The sequence below is a fragment of the Berghia stephanieae genome, chromosome 4, assembly GCF_034508935.2.
Source record: "Berghia stephanieae isolate SIO BIC M18660-M18661 chromosome 4, UCSD_Bste_1.3, whole genome shotgun sequence".
In the NCBI taxonomy this organism is placed as follows: domain Eukaryota; kingdom Metazoa; phylum Mollusca; class Gastropoda; order Nudibranchia; family Aeolidiidae; genus Berghia; species Berghia stephanieae.
This window is the reverse complement of record NC_088363.1, coordinates 22173697-22198722: the sequence shown is the minus strand read 5'-3', so window position 1 is coordinate 22198722 and position 25026 is coordinate 22173697. Positions and strand designations below refer to the sequence as shown.

The following is a 25026-nucleotide window of genomic DNA, read 5'->3' as shown; positions in this document are numbered from 1 at the left end:
GTGACCAATTGATAATGATGATAATATTTGGTGTTGAATTGCCAAGAATGTAACGAATTGAAAATGAAATGAAAATGTTGATGTTGTGTATGTCGCATGCGTGAAAGAAAGAGAGGAAGAGAGAGAGAGAGAGAGAGAGAGAGAGAGAGAGAGAGAGAGAGAGAGAGAGAGAGAGAGAGAATGGGTAGGAGTGAGGTGTCTGTTCAATGTTATAGTTATCATATAACGTTATGACAAGTGTAACTAAATGACAAATTGCCATATTTGTGGACAATAAAGATCTATTATTATTATTATTATTATTATTATAAATATAAATGGCCCTTGAGCTATGCGTAGCGCTGTGGAACATTCCTAATTACTCCACGGTCATTCGACTACGATTCATGAATTCTTTCTTTCTTTCTCCATTTATTTATTTCTTTTTCAAAAATATTTGAATTTGACTGATTTCAGTTAATTGACTGAGAAATTACAGGTCTAATAACAGAGAGATGATTTACAATATCATCTCCCAAAACTTTACCTATATACACTTGATAGTTTCCCTTCCTAGCCAAAGGCCACAAGCCAGGTCAAAACCAAGTAATCTCATTCCAAGACACAGATAGAAAGCATCAAGAAACTCCCTGCCAACTATGGGAGGTAAAAAAAAACCCTACCCTGTAGTAAGGCTTTGATTCGACAATCAAACTAGGAAGAATTCTTTGTGATTATTAGTATGAACTATGTTCTTCTTTATACCACTATTTACTTGAATGTTATTTAGCAATGTTTGAACCATTGGGTAGAAGGGCAATATCAGTTGTGAATAAACCATAGAATAAAAGTTCAACTCCTTTTTGGCTAGTTGTCCATTGTCATGGTCTCAAGTGAGTAAAGAGCTACTCGACTATGCATAAAGATATATGTAGAATGAGGCCCCAGAATTTACTAGTTACTATAAATGAAAAACAATTAACGATTTGTTTACAATGAAATAAAAATAATGATGAAATTTAATTAAAAGAGATAAACAGTGATCGTGGCAGTTACAAATAGAGATATGAATATTTTACGTAACTTATGATAATATGTCAGGTTCATAAGTTTACGTTTCCAGGCAGTTGATGGGCTTGGATGATCTATTCCTCTGATAACAGGATCGGACTCGTAAAATTCCACTTCCAGGCAATTGGTAAGAGGTTATTGTGTAGTCCTTTGACAGCGGGCTCGGGTTTGATCCTTGAAGATTATACAATCAAAGTTAAAAGCTCCGGCGTCTTAATGGTGTAGATATAATATCTACAAAGTCCCAAAAGATAAAAATCTTCCAGTATATATATAGGAATAGAGCGACTGGCCGTCCGGCATAGATTGTGGAGAGAAAGTGAGTGTCAAATGTTAGACCCATCAGCTTTTATAATAAGTGGCTACGTGACAGAGTGTAGAACGAAAAGTATTCACTAATTAGAAATTAATTCGAGGGAAGGCTATAAAAGGAAAGACGATCTAATATTAGAAGGTAAAGTTTATCTAAGCCTACCGAAATATAACTGGAGTGAGATGAATTCGGTTCTTAATAAAATAAAATTTAATAAGATAATTGTGAACAACCTTTACTGTGACACCCCCCCACCCACGTTTAAAATATACTCTTTAACCATTATGGGAAAGATAGATTTTACAAACGGAAGTAAATTTACTATCATGATACTCTAGCATTAATCCATTGTTATGATTTGTGCTACAATTAAATTATTTTTTTTTTTGTTTGTTTGTTGCTTTAGGTCTCTTCCAACACAATTGAGGTTATATGAGAGACCGCTGAAACAAAAAAACAAGCAATCTAACAAAAATAGTACAAATGTCAATCAAAAGCATAACCTAAAGATATCATAAGCTAAATTATAAATAACCAAGAACAAACAGGCAGAGGATTTACAGGAAAAAAAATATCCCCTGTCAAAAATACAATCACAAACCAAAGAAGCAGGATAGGCTAGTAAAGAGAAGAAACGACATCACTATCGGATCGTACACCCATGCGAACATCATGGGTATATGATTCAAGGGTGATGCTCCCATCCAACCACCCGCTATTAAAAATTAAATTATTTATTAACTAGACATGGAAATGTTTATATTAACGTAGGTATATGAATGGGTGACAATAACAAATGAAAGATTGTGATTACAAATCATTGTGATGAACAACATGATGGCAATGTGATTACAAATCATTGTGATAAACAATAGTGATGTCTGAAATACAAAACAATAAAATATCGTAAGATTTACAATAGTTACAAAATGTGTTCACAACACTGAGTGATTGGTTGATAGGTGAATGAATCGTTATGGAATGTAAACATATTGAAAACAATTCATGAATGAGGCAAACAACAAAATGAAATGAGTGATATAATAACAAAGTGGACAAGGAATGAATGAAAAACTGAGTGAATAGATGAATGAATGAATGGATAATGTATGAATGAAAGAATGAAGGGAGGAATAAATGTATGAATGATTGGATAAATGAGTGAATAAACGAATGAATGGATGAATGAATGAATGAATAAATAAATGAATGAACAATTAATGAATGAATAATTTATAAATGAATAAATGAATGAAGGAATGAATCAATAAAATGCTATTCAATTTGAATGAAAGAATGAATGGATAAATTGCTATTCCATTTAAATGAAGAAATGAAAAAGAAAAAAAAAATTAATCCTGTAAATAGGGAGTTCAATTAAAATATGATCAAGTGGAGCAATTAAGAGTTTTACAATTTAAACTTTAAAGTTAGATGAAATAGATATAAGTAACTAAATAAATTCAATTCTTTATATGTGTCCCCTCCAAAATGTCATGGTCTCAAGTGAGTAAAGAGCTACTCGACTATGCATAAAGATATATGTAGAATGAGGCCCCAGAATTTACTAGTTACTATAAATGAAAAACAATTAACGATTTGTTTACAATGAAATAAAAATAATGATGAAATTTAATTAAAAGAGATAAACAGTGATCGTGGCAGTTACAAATAGAGATATGAATATTTTACGTAACTTATGATAATATGTCAGGTTCATAAGTTTACGTTTCCAGGCAGTTGATGGGCTTGGATGATCTATTCCTCTGATAACAGGATCGGACTCGTAAAATTCCACTTCCAGGCAATTGGTAAGAGGTTATTGTGTAGTCCTTTGACAGCGGGCTCGGGTTTGATCCTTGAAGATTATACAATCAAAGTTAAAAGCTCCGGCGTCTTAATGGTGTAGATATAATATCTACAAAGTCCCAAAAGATAAAAATCTTCCAGTATATATATAGGAATAGAGCGACTGGCCGTCCGGCATAGATTGTGGAGAGAAAGTGAGTGTCAAATGTTAGACCCATCAGCTTTTATAATAAGTGGCTACGTGACAGAGTGTAGAACGAAAAGTATTCACTAATTAGAAATTAATTCGAGGGAAGGCTATAAAAGGAAAGACGATCTAATATTAGAAGGTAAAGTTTATCTAAGCCTACCGAAATATAACTGGAGTGAGATGAATTCAGTTCTTAATAAAATAAAATTTAATAAGATAATTGTGAACAACCTTTACTGTGACATCCATAAACTAAGACTTATACAAACCAAAAGGACAAAGTAAGGCAGCGATTTTGATCAATCTATCTCTAGAAAAAGTGAGCGCATGACTCCCGTCATGGAAAAGTTTCATTGTTATCCAATCGATTTTAATATCAAATTAAAAGTTTTATTACTTATCTTATGCCTTATATACTGCACAAGCTCCAAAAGAATGTGTAAGTAAAGCTTACTTATAATGACTCGAATGTCCCCTTCTCCCTACAAGAGCTTGCTCAATTTTGTTATTTATTTATAAATTTCTATTAAGCATCCCTTATAAGAATTTCATAATTAAAATAGCATTCAATAAGGAATTCAGCATAATGGCAGTTTGCCTGTGGAATAAAATAAGCATAAACGAAGACAAGGACATATCAGAACAATTTTCAACAACAGTTAAAGACAGAAATATTCACCAGGGCATAACCACTCAAAGTGGAAAATAAAAATTCACATTTCTTTCTTTGGAGGGGTGGGAGAGGGGGAGGGAAGAATCTCACCAACAATAGCAACAGCACCTTATAGTCCATAATGAGATCTAATATAACGGGACCCAAACCTCAGTATATCTAATCTTGGAGTACCTAAGTTAAATGGTCTACAGCATGAAAAGTCTATTCAAGTTTGGATATATGACAAAAGACTTAATCGATTTTGAGGATAGTAATAATGGACAATATAAACTGAATGTCCTTGTCCCCAAAACTTTGTTGTAAATATAATAGTTTGAACTTTAAATTCAAATTTTACAACACAAGAAGCAAACTAATCCACAATTATTTTATTCTCTAAAAGTAAAAAATTTTCTCAAGAGTTGACAGGCCTACCCTTGATTCCTCATCAGAGAGGCAAGATGATTGGTCTTATGACCAGGAACAGCACAACAGTCTAGCACCACTGAGCCAGGTGGAGGATTTAACACATGTGCAGGAATACAGCCAGCCTGGTATAGAGAGAAAGAAGACTGATGTAAACATAAAGCATATCACATGCAAAGGGACGATATAATCAAGAGATACAAATGTGAAATAAATTCATAACACAATTCAAATATCCCAGACCTCTGTTTTCAATTGTGAGTCACTTAATTAAAAATTCTAATTAAACCAGTGTCTGATTTAAAAAAAAAAAAAAAAATTTGGCTAGAGCTGATTGCTACATACTTGTATGAAGACAATTTTGTAATTATTCTAAAGCGCAAAATCTCCAAAAAAATACAGGACCACATACGTGGCAAAGAGACCTATACTCAATTAGTGCTGTGCGGATATAAAAGAAATAAAAAATGTCAATCAAACCCAGGAATTAACTCTTTGCTTGAGAGGTGAGCGCTTACTAAATTAGAAGTAGTCATCCCTTCTATCATTAATTATACAGTTCAATTATGTCAAAGTTGGGCACAATTTTAATCTTTAGACCATTCCAGCTCATTTAAATATCTCAAAGTCTTTACCCTATCCTGTAAGACAAGAGTACCATCTGACACCATCACATTCGTGTTTAGGTCTGTGCTAGATGGGAAAATCAAAACATCATCCAATAAAGGATCCAAACCAAATTGATGCTCGCTTAAAGCCGACACATCCTCCTTGAATCTGGAGAAAAAATAAATATATTTCAATCCTTTTAATTTGACTTATGCAACGGTTTCAATAAGAATGCCTGAATGAACGTTTTGCTTGTATCACTGCTTTTCATATAAAAAAAAATTTCTTTACAAATTCTATCTGGTGCCCATTATTTGTGAAGATTTTCATCTGTATGCCTGCTTATTTGGTTGCCGTTTAATTATTTTTTTTTTTAACCAGACAGAATTAATAGTAAGGTTATGTTTTTATAATCACCGTGCTTACTGTAAAAAAAAAAAGATATTGAAAAAAAAAAATGTTAATGTAGCTTGTATGAATCTGAATCTGAATGTTAATTGAAGTCGACTCAATTTTGAGTATTTGTATTCGAGGGCAGAGACAGTTGTTGAATGTGATAAATCTGTTGTGTTCACAAATGATTCGGGAAGAGTGTTCCAGTCTTTGATACTGCAGGGTGCAAATGAATATTTGAAGATGTTTGAGTTCATCACGTGGTTTTAGAGAGAGAGAGAGAGAAAGAGTAAGAATAACAATGTTAATAATTATAATAGTAATGATTATGATGGTGAAGAGGATAGTGATAATAATAATAATGCTCAACTTATTTTTGCAGCCCCCAAGCTCAGACCCCCGAGGCATATTCCATTAAGTAACAACAGTTTTACAGAAGTCAGTTAAAAGCTCACGAATAGTGGATAAGATTCGAACAGGAATTTATCTAAATTCGTTTTGCAAATATTGAAGTTCACCTGTAAACATGTAGACACCCAGTGTATTGCCAGCCATCCTCGCATAATCTGTCTACAACCTCCAATACAGTGCATTTAATCAGGTTCACTCTGGCATACCCAGGGAGAGTTGGAGGATCTGAGATTTAAATCAATATGATTATATTTAAACAAAACTTTGAAATATGTCCTTTTTTACATAAATTAGCTATAAACATCTTCATTTCAAAAAGAAAATAATTTATTCTTTACCCTTCTTGATGATCCCATTAACATTAAAAAAATGTCATTGAAGTACACAACATTTATTTAATAATAAAATCTTACTGCTGTGGAATACATTAATACAAATAAAATCTGAAAACATCGCTTCATCACCGATGAACATGCTCTAATAATAAGAAACACAAACATACCTCTCTTTTGCCTTAAGTTTCCAAACAGAAGATCTGGCAAAGACAAGGCATCATTATCTTGCAAGAACGCTTCATGAGCAGCATCAATCAAGGCACTATGTTTCTTAATAATTTCCTGCCATAAAATATCAAAAGTAAATTTGTAAGGAAGTGAAGGTCTTATCCATACAGAATAAAAAATATCCTAAATCCTTAGCAGTGATTGGGTTGCTAGGTCTGTTAGATCAGGCAGAAACCTCTTGGCAACAGACTAGCTTCCAATCCAAAGTAGCAAACAATCACTACGGCAAAACTAATACCACAGAATCTATAATTAACTCTTGATCCATGGGCCATATGGCTCACAATGACTTTTTTTATTTTTTTTAAACACTCATTTATAACTGCTCTTTTGTGAAATGCAGTTGACTTGTCTTAGCACCTGACTTTGTACTTGTGGTTTCCTTAATTTCATGGTGAAAGCAGATAAATGTTTTAATCAACTGTGATAAGTCTCTGCAATCCATCATTTAAATCATCCAAGTTGGGACAATCCACATTGCTTTGATTCAGCAGGATTAAACCGACTATGAATGATAAGTGTAATAAGACAAAAGCGTGATTTTTGTATCATTCGTCACAAAAAGATGATGATATTCAGCTATTTTGATGAAATATTGGGGAATAAAATCTAGTTCTCATCAGATCTTCCTGATTAACATTGGTCAAGATACTTAGTCTGGCATAAAATAATAGCATGAGTGCAAACAAAATGAGGACAGCATTGAGTTGGAGGATTGACACAGAGACTTATTGCTAGGACAATATTCAGTAACAACAACAAACATTCAAAAATTATATTTATGGGATTATATATGAATTGTTTTCTTGATATTTTCCTGCTTTAGTGAACTGAAATCTTAGATAACTTTGCCCTTGCTCTGCTTTGGAATATCTTCATATTTGAGTTCATGTTCTTAGTTACAATCAACTCAATTTTATCATGAAAAAAAAATTATTTTAGAGTTTAATATATTATATGATAAACAGCTCATGTTTCAGTTTGTTAAAATCCCATTGTAACATTGTAGCATTCTCACCCTGAAGCATTGGGCACACTCAAAATCAGTCCCGACAAAGTGTTGGTAGAGAAGGACAACAGCCAAGTCAATGTCATTCCCGATGAGTTGTTCATACAGCAACTGAGAGCCACTACTTTTCAGGATTTCTGTCAAAACCACCTGATATTTTACACTTCCATTTGCAAGGGCAAACAACTTGGAGTGGTTCTGAAATGTTTCAATGATAAAGGCCAGCGTATCAAATAAAAATATATTATTTTAAAACAGCAAAATGAATGAATGAATGACTGAATACATTATTTATTGTCTGTAAAAATTCATATTATGCATACATCGTTTATAGATAACAACAACTATTAACAATGACAACAAAATATAAAAGTAATAATTAAAATAAATAAAATAATGATGTATAAATCTTAATAAAATCTGATTTAAAATCAATAAGCCCTTTAAGTAAGGCTTTTCACCGACATATGAATTTTTAAAAAATACTTTGCACATAAATTAAAATACTGTAATATATTATACGTAAAAATTGACATGTCGCACTGTTTCGTTTAATGAAAGGTGATAAAACTCTGAAAGGGGCTGTAACTTAAAAGGTATAAAAAGTAATTGCATTGCTATCAATAAATATACAACAACGTTAGAAAAATTGTAATACCTCATAATTGTAATTAGATGGCTTTATACTTGAGCCTTTTTTCAAGTTGATATCTTTGACAACTTTGGCAGCCTCAAGCTGAAGACAATTTCCATTAGCGTTTTTCCCTATTGTAACTTTGTGGTGGAAGTTTTTAGCCATCATGGACCAAAAATGCAGCGTTCAACCTCTGACATTGAGAAACCCTGTTATTAGAAAGAAAAAATATTATATATTATTAATAGTAGTAGTCATAATAATAATATGAAGAAGAATAAGAAAAACCATCACCATCATCATAGAATACTGACAGTACTTATTTCACACCTATTGCTATTGTAATTAGATTTATAGTTGGCACCAATCAGGAACTAGCACCGAGCATTCCACTTAGTCATGAATATACATTCCATTTCCAAACTATTCCAGCTGCCTGTGGTGTGCTCTACGCTGTAATTGAATTGCTATCCCTTTTTGTTTTAGTCCTGGATGCGGATCAGTTGCATGTATTTGCTTCCATCAGATTTTTGTAGATAGAATTCCCCATAGAGCTGAATAATGTTGCCCCCCCCCCCCCCCCCTTCTCGCAGTCCACAACCTTCCTATAGCTTCCATTTTCTATTCCTCTGTATCATTTGTCCTTCCCATGCAGCCAATATAGCTATGGCTTTACAAAGTCAATGGGTTGTTTTTTTTTGGGTGCAACGCACTCGAATGTGAGGTCTGTTACTCCTTAGATTCTGGAACATCTTCCAGGTAACTTGGTAGACATCTATTTTGAGGTAGATATGACTCGAAATATTCAATCCATTTATCTCTCTGCTACTGATCTCTAACAACAAAGCTATCTATTTTTACTGGTGTTTTTTTTAAATATTTGCCTGATAATCTATAAAAGATTGTGTAAAGTTATTACATGTTTATGTTTGGCTCCATTTCCACTGCTCCTAATGCTAGCTTGTCTAAATATTCCCATTTGTCTCCTTCGACATGTTCCTTCACCTATTTTATTGGTTTCATTGTATTTTTCGTGATCTAACAATTTCCCTTTTCTGTTAAGGTTATTAATTAGCCATTTTAGCCTTATTATTATTTTAATTCCATAAATGGCTCTCTGCTTAGTATTCATTTCAAAGGATGAAGAAAGTGCAATTAGATTTTTCTAACAATGTAATGAGTTAAGTTCTGTTGCCCCATATTGTGACATATTGAGGCCAATACAGTCAAACAATTATTTAAAGAAACAGTGCTCCAGGATCAATACTTCGCTCAAACGGATTTGCAGGCTAAAACTGACAATTTGCCTGTTGTGGTAGTAGTAGTACTAGATAGAAGTAACTGCATATCAGCATCTTTTACTTCTTGTGGTGATCCACGATCAGAAATTTGTAGGTCAAGTCTCAGGGTCTTGCACAAATATAGTCGAATGCAATTGGAAGAACGTGAAACGATTCAAGAGCTACACTGGAAGAGTGCATTCAACAACCCTGGAGTCTTATATTGATGAATTCATGTTGAATTGCAGTTGAGGGAGTTACTGATATAGGTAGTCGGCTTCCAGCTTTTTGACAGGTGCCAATTAGCCATTGGAAAAGTGAAGTGCTAGTTTGGGTTAAAATTTGAATAATACAATTTCACATAATCATTGTTGAATTATTTTTCACATTATCTGAACGGATCTGGCATCATTTTAAAGAGCAGAGATCAAGCTTTCTTTTGGTGTGAGTGTGATTGAAATCAATGTAGGCACATTATGTAAAAAGTTATCATTTGATAAAAATTACATTATTTTAAAACTTTTGTAATTTTTCTAAAAATTGAGAGAGCAAAAAAAAGAAAAGAAAAGGCATGATAATTCATTTCACTATGAAACTATGAATGAATAGTTTTCATTGAGTTGAGCTAAACCCAATTTGAATTGTTTTTACCACAGTACCTGCTATTAATACAAAGGAACCAGAAAACTGAGAGAAAAAGATTTAAAAGAAAAAAAAAGGGTGGGGGAGGGGGTTGGGGTGGAGGGACATTCATTATTTGCAAAAAAAAAAAAAAGACAAGTGGCGGAACCAGGATTCGAACGCAAAGACACATTCTGTCGATTCTGACAAGCCTTCTATTATTACTATGAACTATGTCTATGACAAATTTCATCAAGATTGAAGGCAGCCAGTGACCAACTCTCTTTTTTCCATTCTCCATGCTAAAGTTAAAGTCCCATTAAATCAGTAGTCAGCTTATCGAGAGGCCGTCCAGTGGGGGAATGCCCAGTCTCAAGTCACAGATTTTGTGATTTTGCCATTACAATTGGGCTTAGTATTTCAACCGTAAATTTTAAATAGTAAAATTATCATAACTTTGAAACCGTTTATCCTAGCTCTAAAAGTAAGGTATCATAATAAATTGTCAAAATATTGGGGAGGTTTTCCGAAAGCTCCTACATCCCCAGTCTTCTTTCAATTTGTTGATCTTTTGTCATGTGTTTATTTATTCAATTTGTCATCATATAGAAGCATTTTAAAGTCTATTTCAACTATATCCAGACCATTCATACCAATTTAATGGAGATTTCAAAACTTCAAAGAATAATTTACGCAAAAACGTTGCTTATTAGACCTACAACTGAAGACCTTTAGTTTCAAGTTCACTTTGAATAGTGATTGTTCATATGTATATATTGTTACTAATCATATTATGATTACTATGTCTTCTCTTACAGCTACTAATGACAATGCATCTCTTTCAGATTCCACTAATTCACCTTCTCTTTCACTTTCAGATCTGAAGCTTGACGTGAGACGTGGACACAAGAAATTGAAAGAAGAGTAGAGCAGAGATGGAGTGAAAACTGGAAAACAGACCAATACGATAATTCCCAGGTGAAAGTGCTCCCTGGATAATTCCATTTTTTCCCCGTACTTTCTTTCGGTTCCCCCACAAAAACCTAGCCCCAACTTTTTAAATCATAGTTTTTTATGCACCTTTGCTGACGGGTCGTTTTTATACACCTCCGTCACGCATGCGCATCCCACCTAATTTCAAAGTTATATTGTGACATCTGTAGGATGATTTTGTTAATAAATTTATATAATAATAATAATAATAATAATAATTTAAAAAATCGAAATTAAAAAAAAACAGAAAATGGAAGTATTGAAGGTAAAATAACGTTTTAGAAAGACCTTATTAAATGTGATGAACAGTCAGGTGGCTCCGTAGTGCAGTGGACAAGCTGTCAGACTCAAACCTTGAAAGTACCGGGTTCGATTCCCATTGTAGACATTTTTTTTATTTACTTTATTCTTGTTTGCTTTTTTTTTTTTTCTTTTTTTTTTCAAAAACGTTTTATCATGTTTTTAAAAACTTTGATTTTAATTTTCTAAAATTATTTATTTATTTGAGATCAGTATTTGACTGCCGTGTTTCTTTTTACTTTTGATTTTTTAAATTATTGTTATTATTCTTTAATTCATTATCATTGTATAAACGTACACCAGTAATCACTACGCAGCGTGCTAAACTACAATCTAAAACTATTTAAACCTCAAGGACGTATGCAGCAACATTTTCAATAATTTACCATCACCGCCAACGGAGGTGCATAAAAACGGGGCGTTTTTGTACACCTCCAATGGAGGTGCATAAAAACGCCACCTTTTTAAATTTACCCCATCAAAATAATCGTAGTGTTTTTATGCACCTCTGTTGACAGTGTATCTTAATGGATCGTTTTTATACACCTCCGTCACGCATGCGCATCCCACCCAATTTCATCAATGATATTGTGTTTCTGTATTTGGACATGGCGAAAGTTATATTGTGACATCTGTAGGATGTTTTTGTCAATAAATTTATATAAAAATAATAATCATTTTAAAATTCGACATATAAAATCAGAAAATAGAAGTTGCATTGAAAGTAAAATAATGTTTTAGAAAGACATAAATTAAATGTGATGAACAGTCAGGTGGCTCAGTAGCGTAGTGGACAAGCTGTCAGACTCTAACCTTGAACGTACTAGGTTCGATTCCCATCATAGACATTTTTTTTTTAAAGTTTACTTTACTGAGAAACTTTTTGTTTGTTTTTTATTTTTTTCTTTTGTTTTTCAAAAACTTTTTATCATGTTTTTCAAAAACTTTTCTAAAATCATTTATTTAGGCCTACTTGAGATCAGTATTTATGTACCATGTTCCTTTGTACTTGTGATTTTTAAAATTATTGTTATCGGGAAATTCCACGGGTAACGGACTGACAAATCAGACAAAAAATGCATACATTTCGTGCTCTGAAATGCAATGTATTTATTGTATGGAGCTAATATTTCCCATGGACATGTATCATGTCCGCCCTTATCATATATCAAAAGGATTAAGATGAATCTTTATCAACTTGAATTTTTTTGACATTATAATGTTGGTAACGGACTGACATCAGAAAATCCATCTTTTTCAATTTTATATGTAGATGGATCAAACTTTCTGAAGTTAAACCTTCCAGTAACAAATAAGTTCTTTTATAGTAACCACGAGATGTTGTTCTACAACCCACTAGCAATATTTAAAAGATTGTCCAAAATTTGAATCTGCAGGCTTAGAAAAAGTGTCGGTAACGGACTGACAAATGGATGGTAACGGACTGATACCTCTGAATTTTATTACTCAGAATAACGGTTACTCCATAAAATCCAGAGCAAAGAACACATTATGTAATTATGAGCAACACTGAATACCCAGTGTGATTGATCAAACCAATACTCTTCCTTATATTGATGTCAAGCTACATTGGGCATGATGAGTAACTCGATGGGTGACATCTGATTACCTCAATCCCAACTTTGCTTTTTTAAAAATGAAATAATGAAATAATGATTCGTAGAGTTGAAATCTATTCTGTCAAAGTCAAACGGGAACTTTATTTCAACTATGAAATTAAATTATCATTTTTAAAAAATGTAGATATGAAAGGACTTTAAAACTGGGGAAGGTTTAACATTCTTTTGGTTCTTATTTTTGAAGCTTAATTTTTATTCTGTATTTCATCTTGATTCCTCAAGCTTAGGAATTGTCAATAGGCCATGACCATCAAGGCAAACTGGGCGATAGAAAATGTATTGGCTGTCAATCTCTTCCTCATCTGCTTTTGACCAGAAAGCCAGTTATAAGATCTGAGAAAGGTCTACAAAAATTTCATTTGGACCATTTTATCCTTGATCCTTGATTGTTACAATTTTCCTATGCAGATTGTGGGGTTTCTCTTAGAAGTACATTCTGAGATTCTGAGGGAGCAGAATAAACTTAAGCCAATTTTGATTCCTGGATGAAATTCACTAACAATCGACAACCACTTTTTCAGGGTTTTTTTTTTACAGGAAACTTTTTTGAATTTTCGTCCTTTCTTTTTTTTCATCTCTCACAATTATGAAATCTTTTTCCCTTGGTGCTCGCCAAGAGTACTTCTTGTCCAAATAGAAATTTTAGATAAAATTATTTTATTTCATCTTGAATGCCCATTTCCATGATTAAAATATTTCAAAAACCATTGGTTGATGGATGCCCTTAGTAGTACAGGCATAGTTTAATTTTAAAAAAAAAATTTTTGGGAGGATTGTAGACTCAAAGTTGAATTCAGTAGTTTACTTTCCTGTGCTGAAATGTGAGGAGATGTGGATTTAGGTGTGCTTGGTTTACTTTCTTTTGGAGTTGTAGATTGATCAGCTTTTCTCTTTTTTTTTTTTCTATTTTGCTTGAAAAATCCAGTTATTTCTTTTAAGCGTCCTTTACAATCATTTTCAAGTTTTCTTTGAGACTCCTGCTTTTGTTGCCTATCTTTTTCCTAAACAATGTAACGTCCATCAGTTTTCAGTCTTTCTTAATAATTTGAACCATGGATAGAGTAGGCATCTTGAACCTGTGAATAAAGAAAATTGAGCGAAATTACATCATAAGCTATGAAAGTCAAATAGGAATAAAAAGCAAATCTTGTTTTCTTAAAAATAATACAGCAAAACTAAGAAAATAAAACTCATTTCTAACTTGTATCACATTACTTTGTAACAACTAAAATATTGACATTATACACAGCTAAACAGCTTGCTGACCCACTACATTTAAAGCCTCAGTGACTCAAAAGCTTTCCACATTAATTTAAATGTTTGATTTCTTTTTTTTTTTTTTGCTCCCATGGCTTCTTGCCCCTTTAACAGAAGACTACTACTGGCTCCATTGTCATAAGGATATTATAGAATAATAAACAGTGTTTTTCCCTCAATTCAAACATAGCAAAAATCTTCAAGTGATCAAAAGATTCACAAGCTTTAAAAGATTCAACTTACCTATTGAAAAATAGCAGGCTTGATGTTGAAGGCCAATGTTTGAAATGTTATGATCCAAATGTTTATAAAATGGCTGCCTGATCAGTTGAAACACATTGGAGTGGACATTACTCTTGAGACTTAAAAAAAACAACTTTTATATATTGTCTTTGAATTAAAATAGAATTAGTCTGTTACTGTCAGTCCGTTACCCTAAAAAATGTCAGTCCGTTACCCAACAAAAGTACCTTAAATGATAAATTTCTTGAAAAATTATCTTACAGTGCTAAAGCCATTCATGTAAGAACAGAAAATCTGAAATAGTGAGTCTGTACAACAATCACATCTTTCGTAGATGAAAAGATACTGTTTTAATGGTAACGGACTGACATACAATTTCCCAAGGTCATTAAAACGACCGATGAGGACAACATTTCATTTAAATCGTAAATTTGAATGTTTATATAGGTTTCTGATACTTATAATTGTTTTAATATCAATAAACAAAAGCAAAGGTGGCTATAATTTTGTAGAAGTTGCAAGATTTATAATATTGAGAAAATATTCTTTTCATTCTTCAAATAGGGGATGCCCTTACATAAAGCTACAATAAGCATCCTGTACCACAAATATGCACGAAATATCCTTATATTCATAATCCTGAATGATTTTCCAACAAATTGGTACCAAATTTTAATATGTTATTAAGGATTTGTAAAACACCCCTTCGGGTGACATTTTCGTGGAATTTCCCTATCATTCTTTAATTTATTATCATTCTTTAATTTATTATCATTGTATTAGGGAGTTTAATAGAAATTCTAAATGTACCTCACACACTTGAAACCAATGTCATATGAAAGAGCTGGCAACACAGATTACAAAACAGTTTGAATTTTGTTTCTATCTTGATTAGAAATGGAGTTACGGCAGTTCAAAGTCTGAAATTTCAGACCATTTTTACCCCAAAATTACCATTGCAAAGTTGTGACCGAAAACGCGTGATGTTAATAAAAAATGGTTAAAACAGTCAATATGGAGTTCTTATCATATATTGTATACCAAAATGTTCGTCTTATCGAGGACAATGCATTTACATTAATAAAGAGGAAGATAAACATTTCAAATTAACACATTATACATAATATGACGCAAATGTTACATAATCAAAAACTCGGCTAGACGTAAAAAAGAATTTGCTCTATCACTTTTGGATTTATCCCCAATATCTCACTGAAACAATTGCAAATAATTACCCTCTTTTAATTAATACATAGAGAATAAAAAAGGGCTTGAGAGTATTTAAATGAAAAGATATAAACATGTTGTGTAATGACATAATGAGTTTATTTTTACCTATGGCAATTTAATTGCATATAAATAAAATGGTAGATTGAAAAAGTTCAAATAAATTGAAACAGATTCCCTATTATGATTAGAAGGAAAGTTCTGGCTTTTAATACTTTAAAAAATTCTGCTAAACCACTTTGGGTTTATTGCTATTACATCATTTGAACTGACAATTAATATAATTTTATCCCCCCCCCCCCCCCCCTTCTCTCTCAATGTATGGGGGTGTCAAAACAAATAGAACTTCTTACCATAATAATTATTAAGGCTAAGGCCTTTAAAATATGGATACAAATGATAAACATACCTAAACATATGGGAAAGAAACTTGATGACTTGATGGCAAAGTAAAATAAAATAAAATTAAAGCAATTGGTAATTTTAAAATATCGATATTATTAATATCGAATTTCACAAACAGAAGAAATATACGAACTTTTAAAACAAAAACTGTAAAATGCCTATAAATAAAGTTGGAAAGTATGTATTCAAAATAAAAACATAGTAAATAATAGTACTGAAAATATTATGGACTAAATTTAACATAATACATAACTAAATTTAAAATATCGATATGGATATCGATATCGCCCGGCAGCCATGATGAGAAGATAATGTAAACAAGGCATTTCGGCGCAGAGTTAAAAGGTGTCTGCGCATCGATATAGAGCCCTGAAATTTGGCATGAATAAAGTTTAGATGCTATTCTAAAAACAAGCGTTTAAATTTTAAAAACACACGCGGTAAATAAAAAAATAAATGCATTTGAAAATTGCCAAATTTTAACATCATATAACTTCTGGAATTATTAATGGATTTTTCCTTAATTGGCACCATTTAAAAGGAAATTGAAAGACGAAAATAATGATACCAAAATATCTGCGATATTCTTCTTTATAACGAAGTTATGCATCTTTAATTGAACCCCCCAAAACGCAAACGGCAATTTTCAGTCACAACTTTCCTATGGGCGAGTTGGGTCAAAATTTGACTGCCAATGCTGCTGCTCACTAAACTGCCTAATTGTATAAACTTAGATCAATAATCACTACAGCGTGCTAAACTACAATCAAAAACTATTTAAACCTCATGGTAGGCACTTAAATGAATGGCTAAATCTGTGTCACAGTTCTCCCATTCACCTGTGTGACCGCTAGTTATCGTTTGTGAGCTGCAGGCTAAAACCACGGCTTGGTTAAATTGAGATATCTCTGGTATTTATTTACAGAATTGGATAAATTAAATACCAAAATAAAGGGCATTGAACGCCCTATCATTTGGTACAATTACCATTTCCCTCCTTAAATTCATTTAGAAGATATTGTAATGGAAAGATAGCTTAATTGTAGTGGGTAAGAAAATCAAGCCGTTTATCATCATTCATGAAAAAATCCCCTTAAAACATAAATAATCATAAAATTCAATCATTTTCCTTTCCAATGATACCATTTTCAACTTTCAAAACTGCTTCCAGGATACCCTTTGAGCATTCCATAAAATCACACTCATTTCAAAATCTACCAAAGTAACGCCATTTCAGCTTGGACTGCCGTGGTCAGCGTTGGTCATTGGCTCCTAGCCTCGTGACGTCACAGTGTTTCAGGGGAATCCCCTTTCGTATTTTCAGTCAGCTGGTGCCCAATTTCAGACTGATTCCTATAGTAATTTTTTGGTGTTTTTAGGGCATAAAAAATTGAATAACTCTGCTTCTATATAACCTAGAGACAAAATTCAAACGGTTTTATCATCGGGATGGTATACTGCATCATAGTAAACCAGATTTTATACTGTCATTTGAAAACTGAATTTTCATTTAAGTGCCTACTCATGGACGTATGCAGCAACATTTTCATTAATTTACCATCACCACCAACGGAGGTGCATAAAAACGGTGCGTTTTTGTACACCTCCAACGGAGGTGCATAAAAACGCCACCCAAAATAATCCCTCTTATGGATGGAAGAGTGAGTGTGAGTGAGCTTTCGGAAAGCCTCCCAACAAATACTGTATTGTCGTGCATTGGATCATCCCCTAGACCACAAACTTAAGCTGCTCAGTGAACGTTCTGATTATCAAAAAGTTAAATAGCATCAAGGGAAAAATTAAATAAATATCAGCACAACAAACCCAAAGTAGCATGGTCAACAAAATAACTGCAGCGTGATCACGTCACTCACTACCTATTCGAATGATTTGATTTGTTCAGCCTAGCAGTTCAGCAGTAGGGCTGGGCGGGTACCCGGGTACCCGCGAGTACCCGCGGGTAATAAAGTTAAACCGGGTACTCGGGTAAAAGGGGCGGGTAACGGGTACCCGATACAACAAATGGAAACCGAACTGAGAGTGATAATTTTTGGCGGTTTTAATATTTTTGAACAAAAATTGGAAATAATATAATTTTATTTACATATTTACATTTACATGAAATTTTTTCAAAAGATTTTCCTACTGTATTGTTCAATTACATTGATCTTTTTGTTTTATTTGTTAACACACATTTGATTCAATTTTGGAATCAATAGGTTAAGACTATATTATATTAGTTCTTATCTTTTAAAGGAATCTCAGGTATTTTTATTTTATTTATTATTATTTTTTTTCATTGTAGTTAATTATCTTTGTTTCTTACTTCAGTTTCGCTTCATTTGTTGTAACAAATAATAAATTAATTAAAAAAATAAAAAAATAAAAAAGACCCCCCCCCCCCCCCCCCCACAAAAAGTCACTCCTGCCACGGGTACCGGCGGGTACCCGGGTAATCAGACCACTACCCGGGTATTACCCGGGTAATGATTTGGGCGGGTAATCCCAGCACTATTGTTCAGATTTCCATTTCCATTTGTTAAAATAAATAGCAGTATAGAAGTAATATTTCCGTATTATTATTATTAGGTATTATTATTATTATTATTATTATTATTATTATTATTATTATTATTATTATTATTATTATTATTATTATTATTATTATTATTATTATTATTATTATTATTATTATTATTATTATTATCATTATTATTATTATTATTATCATCATCATCATCATCATTCTTATTATTAAAGTGTACAGAGGAGAGCTACCAAAAAAATTTATACAATACAGTATTTATCTTATAAGGAAAGATTAGAATTTCTTGACTTACCCAGTTTGAAATATAGAAGAATTCGTGGGGATTTAATTCAGGTTTATAGATTGGTACATGGTCTGGATAGGATAGACTTTTCTGATTTTTTTTCATATTCTAATATTACTTTTACTAGAGGGGACAAGTTTAAGATTTTTGTCTCTAGATGCAAAACAAACATAAGACAAAACTGGTTCGGTATTCGTATTGTTCAGAAATGGAACTGTTTGAAATTTGAAACAAAGAATGCAAAATCTATGGATTATTTCAAGGTGTTAGTAGACAGGGAATTATATGATGGGAGATTTATATATGACGAATAATACTTGTTTGCTCTGCTGTTGACATGGCTTTCAATCTTGTATGTATATATTATGCATTATTATATTATTATGGTTATCTTCTATACGCGTGTGTATGTGTATATATGTGTGTGTGTGTGTGTGTGTGTGTGTGTGTGTGTGTGGTTGTGTGTGCGCTTTGCATGTCACGGTTAAAGATATATGTTTGTACACCACATGATTACATTTAAGTTGAAATACTATCTTTACCACGTGTATCGTTATTGTAATATTTAACCAATAGATTTATGGCATTACTAATTAATATTAAGGGCATTCAAAGGATCTTATCCTATTTTGCCCTATACCACATGTTATGTTATGTTTATTATTAGTATTATTATTATTATTATTATTATTATTATTATTATTATTATTATTATTATTATTATTATTATTATTATTATTATTATTATTATTATTATTATTATTATTATTATTATCATTATTATTATTATTTTTATTATTATTTTTATTATTATTATTATTATTATTATTATTATTATTATTATCATTATTATTATTATTATCATCATCATTATCATTCTTATTATTATCATTAATAATAATAATAATAATAATAATAATAATAATTATAATAATAATAATAATAATAATAATAATAATAATAATAATAATAACAACAACAACAACAACGACAACAACAACAACAACAGCCTGTCCCGACTATGTATGAGGTTCGATCCCCCTCCTGATCATTTGGAGATATTTTTCTCTTCTTTGGCACTGTCTCATACACTTTCAATCACATCTTTATCCTACACCAATATCTGCGCCTTAATTTGTCACTTTGGTATTTATTTCACACCAAAGCATATTACCTATTACTACCATGTCCAATCTGACAAATATTCCTTTGGCAAAAATCAAGCGACGTGTGGGTCTCATTATCGGGGGAAAGATGTGAATGCCAGGTCGTAAAAATCGCATTTAATTGTTCGTTCGAACTAAGAAAGGAAGTTTTTAGAAATAAATACGTAGATATAAACATCGAAAAACATGAAGTAAACAATATACTCGGACAATATCGATATCCAGAAACTGATGAGCTGTGGCTCTTGGGTCAGGAGATACCACATTAATGTCCATGGTCGTCAAACTCTCCTGTTTAATTCACAAAAGAAGACATTTTTGAAAATATCAGCTTTCCAAATCAAATTATTGCTATATTTTTTTTTTGGATAGGATGCTAGTATATCGCAAAGTGGTTTCCGAAAATATACCAGACCCAGCTACCCAGTTACAGCTGGGATTTTTTTCTCTCGATACAATTCTACACGGGTTTGAAAACAGTGTATTTCCTTTAGAGTCGAGTGTTCTATTCACTGTTGTGATCCCAAATGCGAAGACCAAGAAGCTGTTATCATTTTCAGTCCACCGTTTAGATAGTCAACTTTTCATGGGAGAATTGTGACCAATATGATTAATTCTGAAATTGAGAAAAAAAATAAAAAGTGGGTCAGGAATTCGTCATCGCTGACCATCGCTGACCCTCCACTCTCAACTCAGTCAATGGAAGTTGGTACAGCATCTTAAACAATTAGAGTAAGAACAGTACCGAAGACTGTGTTCTTATTGCAAACCCTGACTATCCCTCGCGTGGTCCCAGGTTTGAGAGTTTTTGCCAAAATGAAGGTCATTTTAATCGATCAATATTTGAATATTTGAAGGACGAGTTTTGTGGCCAATTTTTTTTTAAAATAGTTTTTTTTTTCCAAAGCATGACAATTAAATGGTTAATAACACAACTAAATCATGAGCTTTTATATAGAGCAATATCCACTAAACGTGCTCAAAGCGCTTTACAAAGGGTCCCTGACCAACAGCAACACGAAACATGTAGAACGAGACATGACGCCTGTTATGCGAAATTACATTTTTTTCCTACAAAGAAATTGCTGTTAACGGCCAAGGTACTCATTTTACACCTGAGTATGGTGAGAAAATGTGAGTAAATAGTCCAAGGACTCAACTATGCGCGAAAGAGGCTCGAACCCAGGACCTTACGATCCGAAAGCGAGTATTATACCACTAGACCACATAGCCCGCACAATACTAGCTAATCTAAATAACTTTTTGTATGACAAGTGTGTGCCATAAATAATAATTCTTTTAATCTCTATCATTTCTAGTCGATATTGCTCTATATAAAAGCTCAATTTTAAAAAAAATGTAAAGGTCAATTTCTAGTTTCAAATGTGATCCAACCTTATCACAAAATAATGGGAAATATAAGAAATCATTCTAACAATAAATAAAAAAAGGTTGCCATTTTTTGAAAACATAAAATGGTCGTCCATTACAAGCCAGGGGTGAAGTCATGCGGCAGGAAGATCTTTGTAGCCGAAACAAACGACGTCTCCTTGGTGTTTTGTGGGCAGTGCCTTCTTATTATTTCCCCTGTTGTCGCTGTTACTGTTGTTGTTGTTGTTTTTGTTGTTGTTGTTGCTGTTGTTGTTCTCCTCCTCCTCCTCCTCCTCCTCCTCCTCCTCCTCCTCCTCCTCTGCCTCCTCCTTCATCATCATCATCATCATCATCATCAGCAGCAGCAGCAGCAGCAGCAGCAGCAGCAGCAGCAGCAGCAGTAGCAGCAGCACAGTAAATCATCATAATCGTTGTCGTCATCATCATTATCACGATCATCATCATCATCATCATCATCATCATCATCATCATCATCATTATGATCATTATCATGATCTTCTTCTTCTTCTTCTTCTTCTTCTTCTTCTTCTTCTTCTTCTTCTTCTTCTTCTTCTTCTTCTTCTTCTTCTTCTTCTTCTTCTCCTCCTCCTCCTCCTTCTCCTCCTCCTCCTCCCCCTTTGCCTCCTCCTTCATCATCATCATCAGCAGGAGCAGCATCAGCATCAGCATCATCATCAGATTATTACGCATTATTCAAATTCAAAGTAAAAAATGATTACATTCATATATTTAAGGATCTTTTATTCGATAAGCAATATCTCATACAAAATATACTATTCTTTTTTTTTTTTTTTTTTTTTTTTTTTCATTTTCTTCTTTTCATTCTATAGACAAAAAGCAGTCCTTCAGGGCCATTAGGCCCATGGAGCCGGAATTTATCCCGGTTTCTATAGCGTGAAACGGACAATAGCAATTAGTAGCTTTGGATAGTACGCTAGACCATTACAACGTACTTCCAGCCAGATCTATCAGATCCAGCTACCCAATCACTGCTGGGTGGACAGGGTGGGGGGGGGGGGGAGGGGTCAGAAAAAATATCTCAACTGCCCCGGGAATCAATCTCGGTCCCTTTGTCTGTGGAACGAGTGCTCTACTAACTGAGCTATCTAGATCCCTTATTTTTATAGATATGCATATCAATAATGTTACGAAATGTTAACAAAATAAATCAAAGCACATCGGGAATGCAATTACCTTCATATTAAAAAAAAAAAAACGATCAATTATCTTTGTACACCGGTTGTTAGTTATTTGCATGTGTAGATATAAAATACAAAACATGTAGAAAATGTGTTGGAATCGACGAGTACATATTGGAAGGGCTGATAACACACATTATTATGGGCTCATTGTTGTAACGGAAATACTCTCGAACCAAAGCAAAATATTATTGTCAATTACAACAGTTTTAAAACAAGCCCATAATTAGGTACGTCCGATTATCAGACCTGTAAATATGTACACGTTGGTTGGAATGCAATATTTTGTTTTGTGTTTATTGTTTGTTTTTGTTTTTTGTTTTTTTGTGTTGTTGTTTTTTTTGTTTGTGTGTATGTTTGAGTGTGTGTGTGTGTGTGTGTGTTTGTGTGTGTGTTTGTTTTTTTGTTTTTTTTTTTTTTGTTTTTTTTTTAAAAAGTATAATTCAATAAGTTAAGTGCAAACATTGAATCAGCGTATTTCCAATATTAAATATAATTCAATTAAATGCAACAAAATCAATGACTTAGCGTCAAAGAGAGTTTACAGAACAAGACGTGGATATGAATCATGATCAAAATAACATTTGTGACTCGCCGTCTTAAGACGGTATTATATCGATATGAACAAGGAAATGGACGTACTATTTATATCCACAAATAAGAAAATCAGGATTCGTTTTTTGCTGGGGGGGGGGGGGTCGTGTTTTTGGTTTGTTTGTTCTTTGTTTTTGTTTTTCATTATGGGGGAAAATTAATACTACTTCTTGCTTGACAAAAAGAAGGGGAAAAACCCTCGAAGTTGCTCTCTCTCCTCCTTCTCTCTCTCTCTCTTCTCTCCTTCTCTCTCTTTTCTCTCTCTCTCTCTCTCTCCTCTCTTTTTCATTCTCTTCTCTCTCCCTCTCTTTTTCATTCTTTCTCTCTCTCTTTCTCTCTCTCTCTTTCTCTCTCTCTCTCTTTCTCTCTCTTTCTCTCTCTCTCTCTCTCTCTCTCTCTCTCACACACACACACAAACACACACACATTTGCTTTTAATTTACTTTTCGCGAGTCTATTCATTCCGACATAAAACTGTTTTGAAATAGTGTGTCACATTTGGTCTTGCCACGACGGGCGTAACCTTCCCAGGGAATTACATCAAAATAATACTCTACCGATCACCGAAAAGAAGTGGAACTCAAGTTGTATTCAATAATACAATTAATATGGTTATAACAACTCACGTTTAACTTTCTTTGGGTGATCGTCGCCTTGTATAATGACGTACTATTCGGGGAAATATCAGGCTTTGGTTAAGATAGTATGCTATGATATGGGTGACAGACCGACTCAAATAATTTGGTATCAATTACGTTAAGTAAACAAAACGCAGAAAAATGAATTTAAATTCTGAATAATGAAATCTGAATTAGATTACCAAAAAAAATGTATTAGGAAATTTTAGGTTAGATTAGTAGATTACCAGATGCAAATAATATACGTCGGCAGATTACCATGATTCCATTAGATTAAAAAGACAAAATGATGAAATCGAATTTTTAGAGAAGTATATATGAAGTTTGCTTTTTGTTTTTGTTTTTTCTTTTTTAACTGGTAGTCCAGTATCTCAAACATGGTATATATTTTCCCTCTATTTTTCGGCATCTAGTTTGCCTCAACATGCACATTGGGAAGAGGAGAGGATAAAGCCTAATGTTGTCTGTTGATGTCAAGATAAATTTAATAATAAAAAATGCCATACTCTGAAGAGAAAAAAAAACACATTAAAAATAATTGGCCAGAAAACCCGTTCTTAAAATATTGACCGACTAACATGAAACTCATTTTGTCTCAGGTTTGAAATTTGTTTAGACAAGATGAGGGTCATTTTAATTGATCGATTTTAATGTTAAGTACGAGTGTTCCATCCAAAATTTAATAAAATGTGAATTTTTTGTTGTTGTTGTTGTTGTTTGTATTGTTTGTTTGTTTTTTGTGTTTTTTTGTTTGTTTGTTTTGTTTTTTTTTTGGGTTGGTTTTTTGGGGTTTTTTTTTTTTTTGTTTTTTTTTTTTAATTTGTTTGTTTTTTTTTTTGTTTTGTTTTGTTTTTTTTGCTTGTTTTTTTGTTTTTGTTTTTTTTTGGGGGGGTGGGTTTGGGGGGTGTTCAGAGTAACATATGTGTGTTTTCCATAAGTAAGTAAGGAAGAAATCTCAAAGAAGCTCTCAAGAAATCACTGAAGTAAAGCGGCGAATTATAGCTGGACTTGGAGGATATTATGATGATTGTGAATGAAATCACTTGCAAAACACAATTCTGTTTATTCGTCTTCGTATCTTGGGACACACAATGATCGTATTCATTGCGAAACATATCGTCATAAAAAAAAAATAAGCTGCAATTCATAACAGATCGCGCACAACAAAGAAAACTAAA

The 25026-nt window shown here is 32.8% G+C and overlaps 1 protein-coding gene across 1 annotated transcript in view; it reads right to left on the bottom strand.

Annotated features, from left to right (window-relative positions):
- Nucleotides 1-17925, bottom strand: part of LOC144970235 (uncharacterized) — a 34680-nt gene extending 16755 nt beyond the window's left edge. Inside the window, exons 1-7 of the mRNA XM_078909670.1 lie at nt 17853-17925; nt 8087-8271; nt 7438-7626; nt 6359-6473; nt 5964-6081; nt 5079-5220; nt 4453-4568 (exon numbers count right to left, since the gene is read on the bottom strand). Of these exons, the coding sequence (XP_078765796.1) occupies nt 4453-4568; nt 5079-5220; nt 5964-6081; nt 6359-6473; nt 7438-7626; nt 8087-8230 (824 nt within the window). The 5' untranslated portion in view covers nt 8231-8271; nt 17853-17925. The remainder of the gene's footprint in view (nt 1-4452; nt 4569-5078; nt 5221-5963; nt 6082-6358; nt 6474-7437; nt 7627-8086; nt 8272-17852) is intronic.
- Between the last annotated feature and the right edge of the window lie 7101 nt (nt 17926-25026).